The 14,133-nt window shown below is 43.5% G+C and overlaps 1 protein-coding gene across 1 annotated transcript in view; it reads left to right on the top strand.

Moving 5' to 3' along the window:
- Positions 1 to 2,268: 2,268 nt before the first annotated feature.
- Positions 2,269 to 14,133, top strand: part of XPOT (exportin for tRNA) — a 40,379-nt gene continuing 28,514 nt past the window's right edge. The window contains exons 1-5 of the mRNA XM_062203301.1: positions 2,269 to 2,565; positions 5,516 to 5,649; positions 9,184 to 9,266; positions 12,775 to 12,831; positions 13,472 to 13,541. Of these exons, the coding sequence (XP_062059285.1) occupies positions 5,590 to 5,649; positions 9,184 to 9,266; positions 12,775 to 12,831; positions 13,472 to 13,541 (270 nt within the window). The 5' untranslated portion in view covers positions 2,269 to 2,565; positions 5,516 to 5,589. The remainder of the gene's footprint in view (positions 2,566 to 5,515; positions 5,650 to 9,183; positions 9,267 to 12,774; positions 12,832 to 13,471; positions 13,542 to 14,133) is intronic.

Below are 14,133 nucleotides of genomic sequence, written 5' to 3'. Positions count from 1 at the left end.
TTATCAAATTAGATGTATTGAATTCTGAATCCCGCCTACAGTTGCCATGGCAGGGCTAGATCAAATAATTTCACAGGCCTTACAAGGCCCGCAGGCCCGATGTTCTGCACCCCTCCTCTAGAGTCAAACTATGTAGATTTGAATCCCAGTTTGGCTGACTTCTATGCACTTTAGGTTTCTCAAGTATAAAATGGGAGTAATAGTTAATAGTAACAACTCCCTAGAGTTGTTTTGAGAATTAATGTGTGAACTCTTAGAACAGTGTCTGGCACCCAAGAAATGCTCAAAAATGTTGACAAGTAATACATAAAAGCATTGCCACATGCAAACATGCATGCCTTATGTTAAAATAGCAAGAGTGGCATATATCAATATTTTGATAACTGGCATTTTATGTTTATCTGAAATGAGAAACTGTATACTCCTTCATGGGACTGGACAGAATATGGAATGGTCAAATTTAATACCTCTTTTAGATCCTCTTTGGTTGTATTCCACCAAGTAGTTCCTTATTTGTTCTGAAATAATGTGAGTGTACAAAATTGAAAGGCTTTCTTTTCTTTTTAAAAAATATTTATTTATTTATTTGACAGTCAAAGTTAAGAAAGAAAGGGAGAGACAGAGAGAGGTCTTCCATCCACTGGTTCACTCCCCAGATGGCCACAATGGCCAGGGTTGGGCCAGGCCCAAGCCAGGAGCTTCTTCCAGGCCTCCCACATGGATGCAGGGACCCTAATACTTGGGCCATCTTCCACTGCTTTACCCAGGCCACTAGCAGGGAGCTGGATCGTAAATGGAGCAGCTGGAACATGAACCGGATATGGACGCTGGTGCCACAGGCGGCAGCTTTTTCCACTCTGCCACAACGCTGGCCCCAACTGAAAGATTTTTACAATCCTAGGGATTTGAACTACCATAAAGGAAAGGCCAATCACCAAACTATAGATAAGCTGTACATACTAGATAAGCTATAAACTCTGTAAGATATTTAACATATGAAGTATGTATAAAATCCATGTACAAAGGAAAAAAAAAAGCAAGGAAATCCAGTTACAAAACAACATAGTGAATTCTTTTAAGATGAGACAGTGAAATATCCTAAACATATCACATACTGCAAAGCCACTTGGACCAGGATTATTACCCAGCCTCCACAGTCCATAGCTGACCATCACAGCTAATGGACTAATTCATGTAATTCATTTATTGAGTTGTAACTAGACTGGCACCGGTGTTGGCTCTGAGGGATACACTGAAACACAGAGGACAGGATTCTAGCCTAACATTTTAAACAGTAAGTTAGACATGTGATGCAAAAGTGATTAAAAATATTTTATGTATGAGTTGTCTAATGCAGTATCATGCACACGGGATGACTAAATAAATGTAGTTGTTACATTAGTTTTATTCCACTTCCCTCTCTCCCAATACATACTGGATAGTCAACAATGAGACCTAGAGACTTGAGCACTTACAGTGTGCCAAACACGTGCGTTAGCTCAGTTCTCACAGCTCTTGGAGCCTGGAACTGAGAAGACCTCAAAAGGTTTGTGGAAAACAGAAGGTTTATTTTGGTGCAAACGTTTTTTGAAATCCACGCATACTCCGTTCACTACTACCCCCATTTTAGATATGCAAGTTAAGGAATGCGCCTAAGGCCAACAATGAGGTGGGGCCTGGGGCTCAATTCCGTGGAGCTGGAGACTCAGTACCTCTACGCTGCACTAACATATTAAAAAACCGGACATTTGGTGCCACCAAGAGAACTTAGGAGTCGGGCTTCCTAGGAGTACTCTGCTCCCTTTCCCGCACAATTTAAAACGACGTGCAAAACTTGTCAGCACTCAGCGGATGCTCACACCCCTGAACTCGGGTCACGTGGGACCACACGAAAGGAATTAAACTCCTGCCTCACACGTGATTTGAACCACGTCGCCGTCGTTTCGGAAACTCTGTTCTCTAACCTACCAACTGCTGCACGAAGCCTTCACCGAACGCTCGGAGACAACCGGACCGCACGGCTCAAAATGCAGGCCCGGACCCGGGAAGAGCCTTGAGCGTCTCGGGGCCGATGCTTCGTCCCGGCATGCACCACACAGGCCCGGGCGACCACGCCGCCCGGAAGCGCCGCCTGCCCGTTGCATGCTGGGAGTTGTAGGCCGCCCGGCCGCAGCCCGCGGGCGGCCGTCTGTACTCTCCATGAGGCTGCTGGCGCTGGCCCGCGCGGCACCGACGCGGGGAGCGCGCCTCGCGCTGACTCAGCGGCAGCGGCGGCGTTAGCCGGCCCTCGCGCTCTTTCCTTTCCTGGGGCGCCGACCCCGCCCGCCTGCTCGCTGGCTTGCCTGCCCCGCGCCACGCAGGAGAAGGCGACAGGGGACGCGACGCGGTGAGAGGCGCGCGGCCGCAGCCGGCTCGGCCCCCAGCGTTGGCTCTGCTGTCGTGGCGGAGGACTACGGCGACAAGGACGAGGGCCGCTTTCCCTGCTCCCTGCGTGCAGCGCCGCTCCGCTCGGCTCACCGGCCCTGGGCAGTGCAGGCGGACTGACGAGATGGAGTGATAGGGAAGGTGACTCGGGGCTGGGGGGGGGGGGGCAGTGGGACACGGCTCCGACTGGGGCCGCGCGTGGCTGCGAGGAAGTTGGCCAGGGCGGCCCGGCCCGGGGGAGCCCCGACGCCCGGGAGGGGTGCAGGCCGGGGACCCTCCATGGCGGTGCTGCCTGGGGCCGGGCGGACCAGGTGGGGGCGGGTACGAGCCGTGGCCGCCCGAGGCCGGCTGTTTCATCACCCGAGTTGCCACGAGGCTTCCTTTTGGGGAGAGATCCAGGGGACGGATGAAGACCAGGCCTGCCGACGAGGGTCGGCATCGCCTGTGGCCCCCACCCCAATCATGGTAGTTGGAGCCTGTCCCGCCCATTTCAACGCGGAGACCTCACACTTGATAAGGTCCCCCCGCCCGCTCTGGGGGAAAGGAGGAAAAGGGTTTTTTTCTGCGTAGTAATTTGCCAGCAGGACGCTCCATTTCTTCTGCTCCCTTCCTCCCAGTCCTGCAAGAGGAGAGAAGCGTGATGCTTCCCCGTAACCAGAAAAACGAGTACTTTTTGAGAGCGCTAATTAGTGGTTACTGGGGGAAGTTGCGTTTTATTAAAGCGACTTGGCATGGTGTTAAAAGGCTGGAACGATGAACGCCTGGCTTTTGAACCGGTCTTCGGTGGGTGTGGAGGAATTTTCCCGAACTGTTGGATGCCCAGTAGCCGTCCAGAAAAAAAAAAAAAAAAGTTAGGGTTTAGTAGTTGTGTTGCTGGCCTGCGCCTCGGCGAGGTGCCCAATTGAGACCACGCTGTAACCGGTGTTAGCGGCGGCACAACCAGGCGTGGCGGTCGAGGTTAGGTGCTCCTGCATAGCCTTGTCCCTGGAAGCTTGTCGCTCTTTCTCGCCAAGTGCAGCTTGGTGGTTGTTGGCGCACACGTAGGTTATTGACCACGTTCCGTTGCCCATGGTTATCCAGGTGCCTTCCCCCGGGCGATTGCTGTGGAACTGACAACTGTAACGAGTTTGTTTCCTTACTTTGTTTATTGGCTGCGTTTTCCTTAGCACCCCTGTTAAGTTTCAGGGTGACTGGATCAAGTCCAGCAGTTTTCCCTAAAGCCTTGGCAAATGCAAGGAAGCTCTTCCAGGACTTTCAATCTGGTGCTCACGGAAGCTCTGAAATTGTCTTTTCTTGTCATTTTTGGACAAGGGACCTTGCCTTTTCCCCTCCCTCATCTCCTCTCCTCCTTATCAAAATGCTCATCTAGAATGTCTGAGTACTTCCTGTGCCTACCTTGGGTTATAAATGACCTTCTGAGGGCCCACTGTGTACCAGGCCTGCTGTGCATACCTTATCTATTGAAGCATTTGCCACTTCGTGACCAGATGGTCTGTTTCCCATTTCATAGTAAGGGCTGTCTCTCTCTCAGGTTTTGTTAAGTTGTCCACATGACCTCAGTTTAAACATGACAAGACTGGAATACAAGCCCGGGTCTTTCCAAGTCCAAAACTAGTGTTCTGCTTCCCAGGGACAGTGATGAATATTCAAGGCATTGTCCTTAAAGTTAATGAGAGAAAACTAGTAAGCCGGCAGTGACCACGCAGAAGTGCTTAGGAGGGGTATCTAATCCAATTAGGGAGGCTTGGACAATAGGGGTCAAAGGAGTGTTCTTGAAAGTGATGACCTTTAAGTTGAATTTTGAAGGACAAGCAGGGGTTAACCAAGTAACAAAAAGAGCAGTGAGTGTGTGCAAAGATGAAAGGCAGAATACCCCTGGAGAAGGGCCATGTGGTTGGGCATCACTGGCCGTCCTGATTTGGGCTGCAGAATGGCGAGTTTCTCTGAAGTGTCCTGAGGTCAGTGTGGAGCTACACTGCCTTGCTGTGGTCTGCAGGTATGCTATAAACCCTAAGGGGCTGAGCTTCCTGACCCAAGGGGCTCAGCCCACACCTTCATTTACCATTTTTCTAGCAGGCTCAGGGGAAGCGAGAAGAGCACATTGTGAGACAGGCCCTGTCATCTAGATCTAATCCTAAAAGACCCACTCCCTCCTACCTCCCACTCAGGCTCTTGGCCTCTTGAGGTTCTCTTTGGGCAATTTACAGAACAGCCCCACAGCCTTAATGGGAGTAGTAAGGCCTGGACTCTTGTACCTTATAGGACTTAATGCAGCTTTCACATCATTCAGGGTTTTCTCAAATAAATATACATTCTTTGAAACCATAAACTGCCTTTGGGGGGCTTATGTTCTGTTAGATCCTATATTGTGAAGAAGTAAATAATTTCCCAGAGTTTAAAGTTTTTAAAAGTAGTAACAAGTCATTTTTGAATTTTTGCATCTACTATTAAAAAAGAATGTTTAAAAAGCATTTCTAGAATTGCTGGCAAGAGCAGAGATCTGTAAAAGGCAGAACTAGTCCATTGTTCATAAGCTAAATGACTGATTTTTCACTCTCCTACTCGTTTTATTTGACTTCTGTCGTATTTTGTAAACACTCCAGTACAGATATTGAACTCTGAGGTCATTCTCATTAAAAAAAAAAAAAAAAAAAAAAAAAATTTGTGATGTTGGCATCTGGAAATAGGCAAATCATTTTAATAACTACAATAAGATAATCTGGGCTTGTCATTTCTCTACTTAATACAGTTGCACTTTGAAGTGCTGGAGATAAGAAGTAACAACAGTGCATAAATTAGATGCCTCTGCTATTTCTGTACTTTATTGAAGAATTTGAAGAAAAAGAAAACTTGAACACCTGAATTGCATACCACTTTAGATTAACTTTCTTTTTTATGGAGTACTTAGCAGGACCCATTCTTCTGAGACTTAAAGTGTCTTTCAGTTGTTATTTGGATAAGTTTCCGAAGAAGTCTTTAAACACTTAAGCCTTGTTATACAATTTCATCCACTTGTTACAGTATTCTAGATAAGCACCTATTTTTTTTTTATTAAGTATTGTTTTTTGTCAACTTTGTTTTTTGTGTGCAGATGTTTATGGATTCTTCTCTGGGATCAGAGGGCACGCCTGTTGTAATCAGAAAACTCCAAGTATAGCAGCAGGGATGGATGAACAGGCTCTATTAGGGCTAAATCCAAATGCTGATTCAGACTTCAGACAAAGGGTAAGTCGCTTTGCTTAATGATTTTTGAAAGCATGCTTCTACCGATTTGCCCTAGGGGACTTGAATAAAAACTACATCTGATGATAAAGATCTAATTTAGGGAGAAGTGGCTTGAAACAAATTAGAGGTGAGTATATCCTGAAAGTTTGTGATTCATTTTCTATTTAGTTGGTTGAACAGAAGTATTAAAATCTCATGTGCTTGAAGGTAGTTCTTTATGCAACATTAATCCTTATTTCTAATTATTTAAAAGTAGTAATGCAGAGGATTGTTCAAAGGAATTTCCATGTGGTACATGTGCATATTTATTTTCATGTTGCTTGACTTGCTCTGTACAAGTTGTTTAACCTCTGTGTTAGTGTTAGTTAACATCTGTGTTGTTTAGTCCAGACAGACATACAAATAAGCAGTTAGGATGAGGCATGTCTTAAGCTATGCAGAATGATTATGTGACAGGGAATCTATTATGTGATACTAGGATGTGTGGGTAAATGTAAACAATTAACTATAATGTATTCTACAACTATTATAACTATAGCTGAACTATAAAAAGAATCTAAAGAACAAACCTATAATTAATTTTCTGAAAGACAAGGATGTTCTGAAGTATGGGATAAGTGGAAGAAGAGGCATTTTCTCTTATTTCTCATAACAAAGAATTTTTTTTAAGTGAGCTAAACAAGGTTAACAATCTAACTTCCTACAGAATCAGAAGTCCAGAACCTTTCATATTCCTGATGACTATAAAATTAAGGGCTTCTGGTACTCCTTCCTCATGGTTGATAATTTGCTAGTATGGCCAACAGAACTCAGGAGAAGTTTACCTACTATTACCAGTTTGTTATGAAGGAAACAACTCTGGAACAGCTGATTGGAAAATGCACAGGGTAGGGCGTATAGGAAGGGATACAGAGCTTTTCTTGCCCACTCCTTTTTTTAAAAAAAGATTTATTTATTTATTTGAAAGGCAAAGAGAGAGATCTTCCATCTGCTGGTTTACGTTTACTTCCCAAATGACTACAATGGCCAGGGTTGGTCTGAAGCCAGGAGCTTCGAGCTTCTTTCAGGTCTACAACATGGGTTTAGGGGCCCAAACACTTGGATCACCCTCAGCTGCTTTCCCAGACACATTAGCAGGAAGCTGGATTGGAAGTGGAGCAGCCAGAACTCAAACTGGCACCCATCTGTGATTCTAGCATCTCAGGCTGTGGCTTTTTACCCAGTATACCACAGTGCTGCCCCCCCCCCCCCACCTGCTCTAAGACATCACCCTCCCAGCAACCAGAAAGTTGGAGAGTTCTTACAGAGTTCAGTCTCCAAGCCCCTCTTGCTAGAGGTTGGTGGTTGGGACTGGAAGTTCAACCCTCTTGGTCCTTGTAATAAATGGCTTTCTTTTTTTTTTTTTTTTTGACAGGCAGAGTGGACAACGAGAGAGAGACAGAGAGAAAGGTCTTCCTTTTGCCGTTGGTTCACCCTGCAATGGCCGCCGCAGTAGGCGCGCTGCGGCCGGCGCACCGCACTGATCCGATGGCAGGAGCCAGGTGCTTCTCCTGGTCTCCCATGGGGTGCAGGGCCCAAGCACTTGGGCCATCCTCCACTGCACTCCCTGGCCACAGCAGAGAGCTGGCCTGGAAGAGGGGCAACCGGGACAGGATCGGTGCCCCGACCGGGACTAGAACCCGGTGTGCCGGCGCCGCAAGGCAGAGGATTAGCCTAGTGAGCCGCGGCGCCGGCCATAAATGGCTTTCTAAAAACCCCATAAGTTATCACATTTGCTTATTAAGCTTTGGTGTAATCCAAGGGGCTCATTGTGAATAACAAAAGACAGTCCTGTCACTCAGAGGATTCGGTACTTGATGGGACAGTGCAAATCTTAAATATATTTCTTATACCACATTTATACTTAAAATAATGTTTGATGATCTTCATACATAAGATCCCCTTCATTTACCTAGTTCTCTATCAGTGGGAACAACCATTGAGAAAACATTTCAAAACCCATTCCCTCATTCATACAACTGCATGATGCAAGAAACTATCACCTAAGTATAAATGTGGTGACTGTTACTTCAAACTCAAAGAGAAAAATAATTTTATACCTTGACCTGATTTATATGTCTTTATATACGTACATAACTACAGCATGTTAAGTAAGTTATTATTGCTAGATGAATTTTGCTCTGATACCCTCTATTCTGTTCATTTGTTAAATTGCTGATTAAGTTCACTAAATGGATTACATCACTCACTAATGGGACCCACCACAGTTTAAGAATATTAATTTTTGAGGCCGGCGCCGCGGCTTAACAGGCTAATCCTCCGTCTTGTGGTGCTGGCACACCAGGTTCTAGTCCCAGTTGGGGCGCTGGATTCTATCCCAGTTGCCCCTCTTCCAGGCCAGCTCTCTGCTATGGCCCGGGAAGGCAGTGGAGGATGGCCCAAGTCCTTGGGCCCTGCACCCGCATGGGAGACCAGGAGAAGCACCTGGCTCCTGGCTTCGGATCAGTGCGTTGCACCCGCTGCAGCGGCCATTGGAGGGTGAACCAATGGCAAAAAGGAAGACCTTTCTCTCTGTCTCTCTCTCTCTCTCACTATCCACTCTGCCTGTCAAAAAAAAAAAAGAATATTCATTTTTGAAATTAGGTTCTTCTACCTTGTGTCAAGATTTATATAAGCACATGATGGTTTTAAGTAGTCTAGTAGTGTTTCTAACGGTTGTGTAGATTTCTTGTCTGTTTGTGATAACTTCTCACAAGTTGTTGAGGTCATTTTGCCATTTGTACATTGTCACATGTGAAACCTGCATGTGGTGTAACATGCTGGTAGAAGAGGGTGGCAGAAGCAACTCCCTTCATCCCAACAGTCTGGTGGAGGGTGTGTGGACTCCTGCAGCATCCTTTTGAGAGTACACTTACTGTTGTTGGCTTATAGTCTTCTGATTACAAGGCCCTGAATTCATGAACGGGGGGTGAGAAATGTTTCCTAAACTTTTATCTCTCTGTTTGATAACTTTCCCAGAACTCATATTGTGCAGTTTTACTCCAATGTTAATTTGTTTTTTTCAGGGAATTAATATGATACACTTTAAGAATTGAAATATTCTTTTATGTATTAGTAGATCGCATAATGTGCACAATGTTTATCTCTTATGATGATCCTCTTTAATAGCAAATTTGCAGTTGGAGAAGCATTCTTCATAATATAATTTTATAATGCTTATATTTCAGTAGTGGGGCACTTGACACAGCACTTGTACATTTTCTCTGTCTTCATAACCTAGTGAAGTCTGCAGGGTATTTTTGTGTTTTTTCCTTTGCAGTAAGGAAATGGAAGTTTGAGTTATGATAGAATTTGCCTTTCATACCTGTTTTTTGGAGTGATCCTTAAATTGCACATTTTTAGAAGCCTGAATTTTATGTTTTAACTATTTTTCTGTTAAACTCACTGATTTGCTACTCGCAGAATATTTTGTTTAGTATTAGCCGGGTATTGCAGTTGACTGTTCAAGTAATTTTTTTTCCTTAATTCTTTCAGGCTCTGGCCTATTTTGAGCAGTTAAAGATTTCCCCAGATGCCTGGCAGGCGTGTGCAGAAGCTCTAGCCCAGAGGACATACAGGTAATTGAAATAAAATTTGCATGATTGTTAAAAGAATTTAAATTTCTGTGAACATGGCAGGACTATTAAGTTTACCTGTATTTGGGAAGTGTTTTCATAAAACATTTTTTATGACTGGCCTTTTGGGAAGTTATTCACTCAGTATAGAAATGAGGAAAGTAGTGAACCAATAATTTTGCCATTCTGAAATTGACTTTAAAACCAGCTGTTGCCAGCGTTCTTTAGTTGTCAGCAAATCGGAATAGAATACACTAAAAACTCCTCCTCCTGCTAGGGAGCAAAATGATGTGTATCCATTTTTAGTTTTAACTTATAAGAGCATTCAGTTATGTCTGTCAAGATTGGACCAATGCTTTTTCTCTATCTGTACCACAAGCATTCTCTAACTTCTTGTGCTGGTCACATTCGTGATCCGTCCCCTACAGTTTCCAATTGGATCACTATAGTAGATTGAGGAAGAATGAGTACAGTCTTAGATTTTTTAGATACTTGTCCCTGTCTGTAAAATCTTACATTCATATTATGTAGATCAGATATGTATAAGTTTTTTCCTCTACAGTATAGCTTTCTGTGAATTCTTTCTAAAATTTAAAGATTTTATTTATTTGAGAAGTAGAGTTACAGAGAGTGAGAGGTAGAGATAGAAATGTCTTCCATCTGCTGGTTCACTCCTCAGAAGGCCAGTTCAAAGCCAGGAGCCAGGTGCTTCTTCCCGGTCTCCCATGCGGGTGCCAGGGCTCAAGCACTTGGGCCATCCTCCACTGCTTTCCCAGGCCATAGCAGAGAGCTGGATTGGAAGAGGGGAAACCAGGTCTAGAACCAGCGTCCATATGGGATGCTGGCACATAGTAGGATTAACCTACTGCGCCACAGAGCTGGCCCCATAACATGGTTTTTTAAAAGATTTATTTATTCATTTTTGAAAGGCAGAAATAAAGTGAGAGGAGAGAGAGAGAGATCTTCCACCCGCTGGTTCACTCCCCAAATGACCACAATGACCGGGGCTGGGACAAGCCAAAGCCAGAAGCCAGGAGCCTATTCCTGGTCTCCGATGTGGGTGCAGGGACCCAAGTGCTTGGGCCATCTTCTGCCACTTCTCAAGGTACATTAACAGGAAGATGGATTGGAAGTGGAGCAGCCAGGACTTGAACCGCTGCCCATACGCGATGCCTATACTGCAGGCAGAGACTTAGCCTTCTAACCGCAGCGCCAGTCCAATATAATATTTCTTTCTTTTTTTTTTTTTTTTTTTTTTTTTAAGATTTACTTATTTATTTGAGAAGCAGAGGCAGAGAGAATGAGAGGTCTTCCATCTGCTGGTTAACTCCCCAGATGGTCACAATGGCCAGAGCTGTACCAATTCGAAGTCAGGAGTCTGAAACTTCTTCCAGGTCTCCCACACAGGTGCAAAGGCCCAAGGACTTGGGCCATCTGCTGCTGCTTTCCCCAGCCAAAGCAGAGAGCTGGATCACAACAGTACTCAAACCAGTGCCCACGTGGGATACTAGCACTGCAGGTGGAAGCCCTACCCTCTAAGCCACAGCACTAGCCCCCCAACATAGTATTTCTAAGTAACACGAATGGCTTAGCCTTCTATACCACAGTGCTGGCCCAACATAGTATTTATAAGTAACACATATTTACAAGTAATAATATATTTCTACATAATATTAAATTGTTTTCTTATAAAGTACAAGTGTCAAAGTGAGGGTTGGGAAAAACCGACATGCAGTAAACAACATGGGGTTAGCCATGTCCTCCTGACTGGAATTCTCCATGCACAGATTATTGGTCAGTGTTTTATACATGAAACTAAGCAGCTTGAGTTTAGTGAGAGTTGGTTTTGAGAACATCTGCTGTATGTTGTTAGAGTAAATAAGAGCTGGCTTTTAATTAAAGCATCCTATAGTCATTTTTTTTTTTTTATATTTATTTTCATCTACTTAAGAGGCAGAGCAACAGAGAGAGAGACAGAGATTGTCACCAACTGGTTCACTCTCCAGATGCCCGCAACAGCCAGGGATGAGCCAAAGCCAAGAGCCAGGACTCATCTCAGTCTCCCACATGGGTGGCAGGGGCCCAAGCACTTGAGCCATCATCTGCTGCCTCCCAGGATGCATTAGCATCAACTTGCATCTGAAGCAAGGTAGCCCAAACTCAAACCGGCACTCCAAAGGGGGATGCAGACATCTGAAGTGATAGTTAACTTGCTATACCATGGCACCTGCCCCTACTTTATTTTTTGAGTTGAAAATTGAAGTCAGGATGGCCCAAGTGCTTGGGTCCCTGCACCCACATGGGAGACCGGGAGGAAGTGCCTGGCTCCTGGCTTCGGATCAGCGCAGCACCGGCCGTAGCGGCCATTAGGGGAGTGAACCAGTGGAAGGAAGACCTTTGTCTCTGTCTCTCTCTCACTGTCTATAACTCTCTCTCTCTCTTTTTCTCACTGTCTAACTCTGCCTGGCAAAAAAAAAAAAAAAGATCGAAGTCATGTTAAGCCTTTGGTGTCAGCCATAATAAAAATAGAAATCCTTATGTCTCTGAAGATATGCTAATTAAACCTAACTTTAGAAGTTTTAAAAAATTAAGATCATATTATGTATGAAATTGTTTGTTTAACTTATCTAAATTAAGATGAGGTCCCCAAGGCTGGTGCTATGGGACAGCAGGTTAAAGCCTCGGCCTGCATCACTGGCATCTCATATGGGTGCCTGTTTGAGTTCTGGCTGCTCCACTTCCCATACAGCTCTCTGTTATGGCCTGGGAAAGCAGTAGAAGATGGCCCAAGTCCTTGCACCCATGCACCCACGCACCCACGTGGGCAGACCTGGAGGAAGCTCCTGGCTCTTGACTTCAGATCGGCGCAGCCAGTTGGGGAGTGAACCAGAGGATGGAAGACTTCTCTCTCTCTCTGCCTCTCCTATTCTCTTTGTATAACTCTGACTTTCAAATAAATCTTTAAAAAATAAAATAAAATAAAAGATGAGGTCTCCATTCTCACATGGACCAGTTACCTCTACATTGGAAAATATGTTCCATGACTGAGCCTGGCCCTGTCCAGTTGTCTTGGATGAGCAGATTATTGGCCTGTGAAGGGACTTTGTCGGTTATAGCTAGTTAACTGCAAGCCTTCACCGCCTCTCTGGAGACAGCTGGAAGTAGATAATTGGTAGCCTTTAATTTTTGCTCCTGTTCTATATAAAGTCAGTGTCATTGTAATTTAGTTTTTTTATATGAACTAAAGTCCTCAGGGTGGGAGTGGCAGTCCATGTAGCTCTGCTTAATTTTGGATTTGACTGCCATAGAACTGACTAGGGTTGAATTTTAAGTAGAACTGGAATGACCATTTTTAAACAAGAATTGTAATATTATAAAATGAGATTGCTTAGTAGAAAGCAAGACAGAACTCTAATTTGCGAAACTTCAGTTATATTATTAATATTTTGCCTTTGATATGCTTCCCCAAATTCATATTCTACCTATCTAATTTTCTCGTTTTGTTTTTTAGTGATGATCACATAAAGTTTTTCTGCTTCCAAGTACTAGAACATCAAGTTAAATACAAGTAAGGCTTTCTCATTATTTTGACTCAGGTTTGTGGGGAGAAGCTTTTCTTTAATTTTTCATTCTTTGAAGAAACCATAACACCAAGGTGTAAATTCACCTTGCACATGTCAGGTTGCACGGATGTATTTTGATTGATCCCAAAGTGTGTAAAAAACAATGAGTTAATTGATTACATATTAAAAATCCAGACATTTCTGTTTTTGAAAAATCAGAAGGTCCAGCAACACCAGGCCTAAAACTCTACATGACAGCTTCTAACAGAGCTGAACGGAGCATGGGCACTTGTTTTCAGACCACTGCCTTAATGAAGGACAAACAGTGAAACATTGCTGTGAGGACCCTCCGTTTTTCACTATTCTGTAGACCACAGACCTTAGAACAGGGATCTATCCCTGTTGGAAACATTATGTAGCTGTCGTTTCAACATGAACTGAACCATGAAACAAGGGAAGCTTGATGTTGATACCCTTCCTGCTGCTCCTGTCCCTGATGAGAGGCACTAGCAGTTTATTTTAGGAAACTGTAGATAATTGATTGCTATACAAATTTTCCCTTTCAGATCTGCAAAAAAGCTGTTAATTTTCAAAATACAGATACCACTTATAGCCATTATTATTTTTCTTCTCTATTTTGAACAGATATTCAGAACTAACCACTGTTCAACAACAACTAATTAGGGAGACGCTCATATCTTGGCTTCAAGCTCAGGTAAAATATTAATTTTATTCAGTACATCAAATTACCAGATACTTACACTTTTATATTTGCACTAGAGTTTACAACTTTACCTCAGATATTTTGGTCATTTTTCCTCAATTTGATCCTATAGCTTTTTTTTTTTCCCAAAGTGCTAATTTTGAAGATAGATGGAAACTTAGTAGTTTAAACTTATATTGATAACCAAAGCTGTCATAGTTTCCATAACACATTGTGGAAACTGGTTTTAAAATATTTTCTTTTTTACTCCTTGACAAAAGCTGCTTTGCTGTTCACCTCTCTAAGGTGAGCTCTCTTAGCATCACAGGAGCCTTTTTGAAAGGACAGTAGAATTCTTTATTTCACAGCATGTTCTTTTGGAAAATTTTAACTAATATAAACCTATAAAACACTTGCTAGAAATTTTATTTTCCTTGAAGATCAAACTGACAATTTTTCTTCTTAGAAGAAATTATAGAAACTATCAAAATGCTACACAACTTTAAGAATGAGAAGTAACCATCAGAACTTTAGTTCCTTTGATTGTGCCTAGGCAGTCACTTAAATACTTAGATAGTTTTGAAATAATCTACTGCATAGTAAT

Source organism: Lepus europaeus, chromosome 10 (genome assembly GCF_033115175.1).
Source record: "Lepus europaeus isolate LE1 chromosome 10, mLepTim1.pri, whole genome shotgun sequence".
Taxonomy (NCBI): domain Eukaryota; kingdom Metazoa; phylum Chordata; class Mammalia; order Lagomorpha; family Leporidae; genus Lepus; species Lepus europaeus.
Note: the sequence above shows the minus strand (reverse complement) of the source record. Positions and strands in the feature narration are given on the sequence as shown.